This window comes from Phalaenopsis equestris, unplaced genomic scaffold (assembly GCF_001263595.1).
Source record: "Phalaenopsis equestris unplaced genomic scaffold, ASM126359v1 Scaffold000741, whole genome shotgun sequence".
Classification (NCBI taxonomy): domain Eukaryota; kingdom Viridiplantae; phylum Streptophyta; class Magnoliopsida; order Asparagales; family Orchidaceae; genus Phalaenopsis; species Phalaenopsis equestris.
The window spans coordinates 679,342-689,317 of record NW_018165181.1 but is presented as its reverse complement, the minus strand read 5'-3'; the positions used below and the strand labels follow the sequence as shown (position 1 = coordinate 689,317).

Here is a 9,976-nt window from a genome sequence, read left to right as displayed (position 1 = left end):
ATATATTTATGTCTAAGTTTAAATCATAACACCTCATGTGGCAATGTGATTAGTGTCTTTTTTAGTACATTTTTGATCCAGGTTTGAATCCCACACTTTACATATATTTTTCTCAATTTAAGTTTAACGAGCCAATTTCGAGCCGAACACGAACACACTGTGCACGAGCCGATTTCGAACACGAGCCGAACACGAGCCAAGCCTGAGCTCGCTCAAACTCGGCTCGTTTACAGCGCTATCCATAATGCATTTTCTTAATTGATTACAAGAAACACTAAAGCACTAAATCTATTGAAGTAAAACTAGCTGAACATAAAAGTATCATCCTTATTAATTTATCTTTTCTTAAATGAGCAATGTGAATTAGTTATTTTCAAATATGTGATAGAAAAAAGTAATTTTGTCTTTGGCTCTATAATATATTATTCAACTCTTAAAATTGCATATAAATAATTGTAGAATGATTATATCACAAATATAGTATAAATTTGAAATGTCTTGAAGTCTATGATAAGGGCATCCACAACAATTCATTTATCATATTCATAGAATGAATAATTATTTTCTATTGAATACAAAATAATGATACTCTATCAATAAAAACATTTCACTTGTTATTTCTCATATTTTTTAGCCTTATTTTTTATATTTGAACCAAAGACATAATATTCACAATTTCTTAATATATTTTGATGATGCCTGTGATTGTGTTCAAAAGTGATTGTATGGATATCTTCCATGTCTCTCCACTTTGTTCAAAACGTATACCATCTTCCAAAAAAAATTTTATTATATCAACCATTAAGATAAATATTGAGACCAATCTCATAAGTGACTCATAATATGTAGCCTACATATATCCTCTATTCTTCTACAAGTAATCATGATTTAATTTTTGTCCCGTAATAACCTCTTTATTTTTTAGTTCTCTCAATTTCTCTGACTTGATCATGTTGTCTATATGAGGCACCATTAAGATTCATCGAATTTAAAATCATATTTAGTAGCAAGACAAATTGAAAAAAAAAAATATTACCTAATTAAAGTTGATGTGAAAAATAATGAATATAATTAGCAAATTTATTTTCATTCAAAAATAATGTATTTAATACATTAAACTCGCTCATCACATTAATAAACATCATAATCTTAATCATGTAGTCTCGGAACACTTAAATCATAGGTTGATAAAAGTTACTCCACTATTATTTTAAGAGAAAAAGCTAATATGTTAGACATATATGCAATGTAAAAATAAGCCATTTATCCTCTTATAAATATATTACAAGCTCCATCAACTAAAATTGATAAACAATTATCTCTAAGTTCTTTAATAACAAAATATCACTATAAAGGATATAGATTTTTCTTTTGCAACAAATTAGTAATACATGTATTATGCTCAACTAAAAATTCTAGATATTCAAAAAAAAAAAAATCATCATTTATAAATTTATCAGGCTCATCAGGCCCTCAAAAAGAAAAAAATATTACCTCAGGAGTACTGATGCATCAGTATTCCAATGAAGGGGTGCCACGTAGACACCACGATGGGACAATTGCCTACGTGGCACCCCCTCATTGGAGTACTGATGCATCAGTACTCCTGAGGTAATATTTTCTCCTCAAAAAGGCCAATCATTATTCTCTCAGAAGAGGTCTGACAATCTACTTCAACATTTAGACGAGTACAATATTCAATTATAGCATCATCATATTGCTTTTGAACAATAAAATTAATATGCTAGACTTTTTGTCATAAAATTTTTATAATTTGATGTGCAAATATGAAGGTCAAATTTAAAAATGTATGGCCGCGAGAGTGGGATGAGATGCATATCTAACAACTAAATTTTAATATTTACATACATCATACTCTAATCTTTAATATAACATAAAAAACATCATTATTACAAACTTTTTAAAGTGAAGCACACGTTTTCAGGCATGGGTTCATGGCACCAAAGCGTTGTGAATGCAAACATCAAGGTTTAGATGCTACATATAAAAATACAAAGAAATTGTGTGAGGTGTATGTAAATTTCCCAAAAGAAAGTACAAAGATATACAGAAAGCCTTCACAATATTTCATCATCTTGCTGAGCATAACAGAGTCCAGCATCTGAATCAGCAGGACAAGAAGGTGGGGTGCCAGGTGGAATACAGGCGGCACCGTTTTCTCCTGCGCAGACGCACAAGGCCTCGGCATCGCGGATTATTGAGTCGAGATCGATCTGATTACTGAGTCCATTGATAAATTTTAGGAGGGTGTCGAAGTCCATCTGCTCCTCCATTATCTTCTTCTTGTGACTCTTAAGAATGGCGACACATAAGTAAAGATGGAGGTGCTCTGAAGGATAATGTGTCCATAATACCTCCCATAACCGCATTACCTTCTCGTACTCAAATTCTCTGCAGCCACCAAAAAAAAATGAAAAATGAAACTTTTTTTTTTAGCACTTGGTGTTTGGCACACTATTTTTAGATGGACAGCCGTACGGGTTTCACGTAAATCCGCAGATGTAATTTTAGGATCGCTAGATCCTCGACTCTACTGAATCCAAAAATTTCGTACAGCATAATGTAAATCCTAGATTTATTAAATCAGATTCAGAGGATGACTCAAGAGAATCGCTTACTGTTGAGATTTGTATCTAGTTTAGAGTCTAAATAAAAAATATAAAAGATGTCTAGAAAGTTATCTGCAAAATGTTGTAAGGCCCTGTATAAGTCAAAGAGATTAATGAATAGAACAAGATTTTCAAAAGCAATTACTTCCTTTTGGTATCAGAGCTAAACCTAACCGTTTGAGCCTGTTGATCCACAAATAGAGACCCGAAGGAGGAGGCCAGAGCAGGATACGGGCGATGAGAAAATGAGAACCTTGCGGTCCTTCTACGTTGTTATCCCGCCGCTGCTTCCCTAGTTGTGATTCCGTCATTGCTCGAGCAGGGAGAGCGAATGCCAAGGAAGACGGGAGCTTCGCAACCATTTTGTGTTGTGATCCCGTCGCAGTTCCCTAGCTAGTTTCAATCCCGTGCTTTGTGGGTTACGGCTTACCAGTGTGAACAAGGAGGCGGAGCAGCTTCTTTCGAAGATCCCGTGCAACAGTCTCGTCACTACTCTTCTCGGGCGCATAAGGAGTAGAAGAGGTGAGTTACAGAGGTCTTTGTTCATTTTTGTGCACCGCAGAAGAAGCTCCCGCAGCTTGCGACTTCGGAAGACAGGAAATTGGCAATCCTGTCATTGCTCTCTAGAGAGCCTTAATTGCGACAACTGGAAGTTTCAAAGGTCTTCGTACGCACAGATGCTTTCGTTTGTTGTGAAGTAGAGGGGAATTGCAGACTGTTGCGTGCATAGGAACAGGGAGAGCAGGGTCACAATCACGAAACAGGAGAGTTTTGGCATTTCTGTGTCGCGCGAGGGACAGAACAAGGGACTTCGCATAGAATGGAAACTGGGGAGAGGGAGAGCTTTGAATCGGGCATAGAAAGCAAAGAGTTGAATTGAGTTTGATCTTGACGATGGATAGATCGATATCATGTCAAGAAGAGGAAGTCGCGTCTTATCTAGACTTGAATCCTTGTGATTGAGGATGTCAGGAGACGAAGATAGTGCAGAAGATAAAGGATTGGAACCTCTGGGAAAGATGGATCTCGAAGTTCTAAAGGTCTTGGTCAGGCTCATACAGGAAGTTATTGCCTCAACGGGAGCCACTACCTCAGCACGTGTTCCGCCTCAACCGAGTGGACCTCCAAGAATGCGAGCAGCTTTTGCTGCCTCGAGCTCAGGTATGATAGATTCTCAGAGAGAGACCCGCAGGTGTTACAACAACGAAGAAGTGGTACACCTGAGCAAGGTTTGTCCAAAGCCAACTAAGGAGAGAGACATGTGGAAGTGGACAGTAGAGAGGTCATGATCGTAGCCGTGGAGGCCAAAGAGGTGGAAAATGGGGTAACCGGGCAAATTTGATGGTCACGGAGAACGAGGGAGAAACAGGGGTGGTATTACCTATAGGGATCACGAGCTTCTTGAGGTTGAAGAGGAAGTAGAGGGCAACAGGTGATATGATTGAGGATGCATCCACCTTATCGTCATTCAAGGGAAACATTACTACTTATGCTCACTCAGCCAAAGAAACTTGTGATATACATGCTCTTGCCTCTATATCCACCATAAAAACACCAGAATGGTTACTAGATTCCAGTGCATCTTGACATGTGACTCATAACGATTCCAGTGCTTCTAAGAGTTTCAGAGAGCATTCAGTCTGTTGATGGTACAACAAAACATGTGGTTGAAAAGAGTACAGTGAGTGTCGATTCTGATTTTGTCTAATGTTTTGCATGTTCCTTCCACTAGTGAACATTTTATCCATTAGTGTCAATATTCTTCAGCTAAAATATGTTGTTTTATTTGATATTTCCTAAGGTGATCTTTCAAGAGAAGGGGACAGACCGAAGAATTGAGAGTAGCACGTGGCATAACGGACTCTGGTATTTGGATAGAGAGGGGATGGACTCAGCTCTGACATTCATGGTAGAGAGCGCAGGAGTAGGAGGATCTAGCAGAAGTGCAAAGGATGTAATGTTATACACAGGCGCATGAGACACTTCTTTTAGTCTATTGAGTCGTTTGTATCCGTTTTCATATGAAAAGGCAAATAAACAAAAACTTGTGTGTGATTCTTGTGAGTTTGGTAAGCATATCAGGAGCTCGTATGTGAGTTTTTGCTTGTGAGTTTGGTAAGCATACTAGAAGCTCCTATGTGAGTTCTGGCAAGTGGAGTCCTTACGTCTTTGATTTGGTGCATTTAAGTGTATGGGGACCTTGTTCTCTAACTTCGAAGAATGATTATAGATATGTTGTGACGTTCATTGATAAGATTTCTAGTATTACATGGCCATATCTGATGAGGAACAAATGTAATGTGTTTGCTTGATTTAAAGACTTTCACAGAGCGATTCAGACTCAATACAGTGTAGTAGTGAATGTATTGAGTTTTGATAATAGAACAGACTATACCAATGAGACGTTTGAGGAGTATTTGTCGGCCCACGAGATACAACATCAAACCACATGTCCATACACACCAACAAAAAAAATATAGTATAAAGGAAAAATAGACACCTTTTAGAGGTAGCCCAAAGCATGATCTCGATGAATGTCCCAAAGCACCTCTGAGGGCAAGCAATTTTAACAGCCGCTCAATTGATTAACAAAATTCCCTCAATAGTGTTGGGAGTGGCAATCTCCTTGTGAGTTGTTGAAAGAAGATAATGGTCGATTCTTCCATTGAAGGTATTTGATTGTGTATGTTTTGTGAAGGACAATAGACCATCAATAGGGAAATTGGATCCCAAAGCTGTGAAGTGTGTTTTAATGGGTTATTCTGCTACTCTGAAAATATTTATTGGAGCTCAATAGAGAGGCGATTGTGAGTATGAATGTGACGTTTAGAGAATTACAACGATATTATTCCTTGAAGGTGATCTCACCCTTTGTTGACTTAACAAATACTTAGACGTATGAGACGACAGGGGGAGAAAAGTGATGGTGAGAGATTGATCCATGTGGGAAAGATGACTTGTCCCATTGTGCGGGAAGGATCTGTTAAGGAAGGGCCAGACAATGAGAAAAATGAAGTTGAGGAAGAGTTGAACAATGCGGAAAATGAGCTTGAAGGTGGTGGGATCAAACTCAATGGGAGTTGAGAGTGTGTACAAGAAGAAGGCAGAATGAGGGAAGAGTGTCCGCCATGCCACTCGTGTCATCAAACCCCTTGTCCCGGTCTGCCCCGACTCCTGATACACCTACACCATCCACCTCAGAATCAAATTACACAGATGATATGATTCTTCTCCCTTTTCTCACTCCCATGAGTTTAAGGAGAACTTCTAGCAGCAATGCGGGTCATTCTCCTAACTGTTTTGGTTTCTCACATGACATTGCTCAGTTTGTCTCATACTCTAAAATATCACATGTATAATGAGCATTCATTGCATCTTTGAATACTGTCTCTATAACAAGTATTGACAGGTAGCTAAGGAGGATCCAAATTGGAAGGTTGTCACATTTGAGGAACTTGGTGCTCTCAAGAAGAATGAGATGTGGGAGCTCGCGTTGCTAACAACAGGAAAAAAGGCAATGGTGTGCAAATGGGTTTTCACAGTGAAGCTGACCTCAGAAGAAAAAAATTGATCACTATAAAACAAGGTTGGTGGCTAAAAGGTATAATCAGATGTATGGCATCGATTATGATAAGACATTTGCACCAGTGGCGAAGATGAGCACAGTCGGGACTCATCTCTCTGACGGTGAATGGTGGATGGAGATTACACGAACTGGATGTGAAGACTGTATTTCTTCATGGGGATCAGTTGGAGGTGTACATAGAGATACCCCCGGCTAAACTGAGGAAATCACTGTACGGTTTGAAACAGTCTCCTCCAGCTTGGTTTGAAAAGTTCAAAGAGCAATTGCAGGCAGGGCTATCATCAAATCAATGCTGACAGCACAATTTTCATTCGACGAAATGGTGATCACACCACTATACTTGTCGTGTATGTGAATGATATGATAGTTACTGGTGATGATGAGGGAAAGATTGCGCTGCTAAAGACAAGACTGAGCAAAGAGTTTGAGATAAAGAACATGGAACAGTTTAGATACTTCCTTGGGAGTGAGATAGTTCGTGGAGCAGAGGGGATTGTCCTATCTCAGAGGAAGTATATGTTAGACTTGCTCACATAGACATACATATTGGGATGCAAGTTTGCAATTTCACCAATTGATCAAAAGGGAAAGTTGAGTGTAGAGGCAGATGAGCCAATTGATCGAGAGAGGTACCAGAGGTTGGTAAGTCGTCTCATCTGAGTCACACTCGTCTCGACATATCATTTGCAGTAAGCGTGCTAAGTCGTTGCAAGCATGATCTGAGGAAAGGCCACATGGATGTCGTGTACAGATTCTGAGATACCTAAAAAGTGTCGGGGAAGAGGTTGATCTTCAGGGAGAATAAACATGTAGGCATTAGTGGCTATTGTGACTCTTGACAGGACAAGTTGTGTTGATGGCTGGAGGTCCACATCTGGATATTGTATGTTTATAGAGAGACAACTTGGTCTCTTCGAAGAGTAAGAAACAGTCGGTAGTAGTGAGGTCAACAATAGAGGCAAAATATAGGGTCATGACCTTAGAAGTTGCCGAGATGATGTGACTAAGAAACTTATTGGTATAGCTAAAGGTGGATCATGGAGCTCAAATGTAGTTGTGGTGCGACAACAAGTCAGCAATCAACATTGCCAACAACCCGGTGCAACACGATAGAACCAACCATGTGGAGATTGATAGGATCTTCATCAAGGAAAAGTTGAATAACGGACTACTGGAGCTACATCATGTAGCCACTAGAGAACAAGTCGTTGATTGTCTCACAAAAGGATTTAGCTCATTAAATTTTTTATGTGACAAGATGGGCTTAGTGGATATCTTTTGCCCATCTTGAGGGGGAGTGTTGAGACTCGTATCTAGTTTAGAGTCCAATTTGTAATTAAAAAATTATAAAAGTCTAGGGAGTTATTTGTAAAATGTTGTAAGGCCCTATATAAGACCAAGTGATTAATGAATAAAAGAAGTTTTCAAAAGCAATTACTTCTTTTCTTACGTCTTCTCTCCCTCTGTGTTAAATCTTGACATGAAATGCCAAACATTTCTTGAAGATTTAAATGGATCTAACTTAAATAATACCAAACATAATTTTGGATTTAACATCACCGGATTAATAAATCCGAATTTATAGGATTTAGTAAATCCTACTTAACTTAAATCCTAAGTGCAACCAAACATCCCCAAATTCTTTGGATATAAGCCAATGAATTAAAATGTAAATTAGAAGTTTCTTTTTTTTAATGCATTCTAATACACAATTTTTTTTATGTTTATTCACTAAAATAGGCACTTAACGTTATTTTCATTTTATTTGGTGACACAAGAATTCATGAGCTTCAAATGAAACATTAGATTTGAATGAATGCGTTTTAATTGTTCAACTCTCTTAGTCTCCCCCTCTGCTATTTGGATCACTTTATTTCCCTCTAACGCTTTAAGTTTTTTTCCCAAATCTCTAAACGCTTCTAATTCTTTTAGAATTTCCTGCATCTCACGGCACGGCATTGCATGACCTTTTTGTTTGTATTCAACAATCAATACTTAACAATTGTGCTCAACAATTTGATTGATGAAAGAAATAAACAGATTACAAAGAGCTGTCTTTGGGAAGACTATATTTGAAAGATTAGTTTGTGGTTTCTTCGTTGAAAATATTCTCCCTTTTATTATCTTCACTTCTGTCGCTTCTCATATCCAATATATTAGCAGCAGCAGTCATACCTTGGCTAGCAGCAGTCCTACCTTGGCTAGCAGCTGCACAACCTTGGTCCCCACTAAAACATAACAGCACTGTAACCAACTCTGAGAATAGGACTGTACCTTGCTGCATCTCTAGAATACTCTATCATATCAATATATACCTTGGCAATGTATCTTTACAGGGGATGAAATGATTTTCATCTGAGACTTCTCCCTCAGTCTTTCCGGTATCAGAGTTTGCTCTAGTGAAAGCTCTCTCACCCTGAGCTGGTATGATCTTCTTCTACCAAATCTGATTTATCTCCTGTCAATGGATGAGACAGTAACCTCAGAATCTCAATCTACCTTTCCACCTATTACCCAATACAAGCAAACCTCCTCACAAATTTCAGATTTCCCCTGCCAAACAATTTACCCAAAACCAATTAACCCCAGATAACTATCATGTTTGGCATGCTCAAATACTCTTCATGGCAAATGATTTTGCCGGTTTTTTGGATGGAAATAGTTCTTGCCCTCCAAAATTCAGTGAAAATACCAATGCAGTCACCGTAAATCTTCAATACACTATGTTGAATCTCATCGACCAAAACTTGACAGCATCTCTGTACTCTACCAAATCTAATATTGTTCCTCCCCATATCTTACACCTCCACACAACCACAGACATCTGGACAACCTTAGAGAGAACACTACAATCCACAAATAGATCTAGAGCGATTCAGTGGAAAAAAGAATTACATCACATATCCATGAAGGATCACGCCATGACACGACACCTGACTTAAATCTGAACCTTGGTGGATAGGATAACAGCAGCTCGATCACACTTAGATCAAGAAGATGTAATTCTGTACATCCTCAATGCATTACCTCCATCATACAGTGCATTCAAGACTGCCATTAGGACTAAACTTCAGCCTATGGCCCTTCATAATCTCTATTCCCTACTATGTAGTGAGGAGATTAACATATCAATAAAAAAGCAAGAACAGTTCCTCCTACGAACCTCAAATGGCGCTTACAGCTTCTAGAGCAGCTTCTACAAGGACACAATAATTAATCAGATTAGAAAAGAGATTATAGTTGTGTATCAAGGGGCGGATGAAAATCAAATTGATCACACACAATCTGTCAAATCTGCAATAAAATGTGACGCTCGGCATCTATCTGTTGGCATAGGACCAACCAGAAATATGCTCCAATTGTTCCAACTCAAGCCCTCACTGGTACGTCCAAGGAATGGATATTGGACTCAAGTGCAACCACACATTTTACATCAGATCTAAACTAACTTCAGACGGCAACATCATAACAAGGGGAAGAACAACTAATGGTTGGCACCGAGCAGGTGGTTCCCATCTAGCACAAAGGAGATGGTATTCTCCTAACACCCACCCTTAAGCTTAAATTATCTGAAATACAACATACTCATTTGCAATCTCACAATTTTTAATCCATTCACAAACTAATCAAAGACAAAAATATCGTTGTTCCGTTTGATTCCTCGGATTTCAATATCTCTTATCCACAAAATCAATAGCTGATCCTCAAGGGTCTCAATTCTAATGGACTATACTCAATTCCCTCATCTACTCCTCTACCA

General features: G+C 38.4%; 1 protein-coding gene across 1 annotated transcript in view; it reads right to left on the bottom strand.

The window, feature by feature from the left end:
* Positions 1-1,817: 1,817 nt before the first annotated feature.
* The window catches only part of LOC110030577 (TBC1 domain family member 15), a 58,548-nt gene continuing 50,389 nt past the window's right edge, over positions 1,818-9,976 (bottom strand). Inside the window, exon 15 of the mRNA XM_020733347.1 lies at positions 1,818-2,412. Within this exon, the coding sequence (XP_020589006.1) occupies positions 2,079-2,412 (334 nt within the window). The 3' untranslated portion in view covers positions 1,818-2,078. The remainder of the gene's footprint in view (positions 2,413-9,976) is intronic.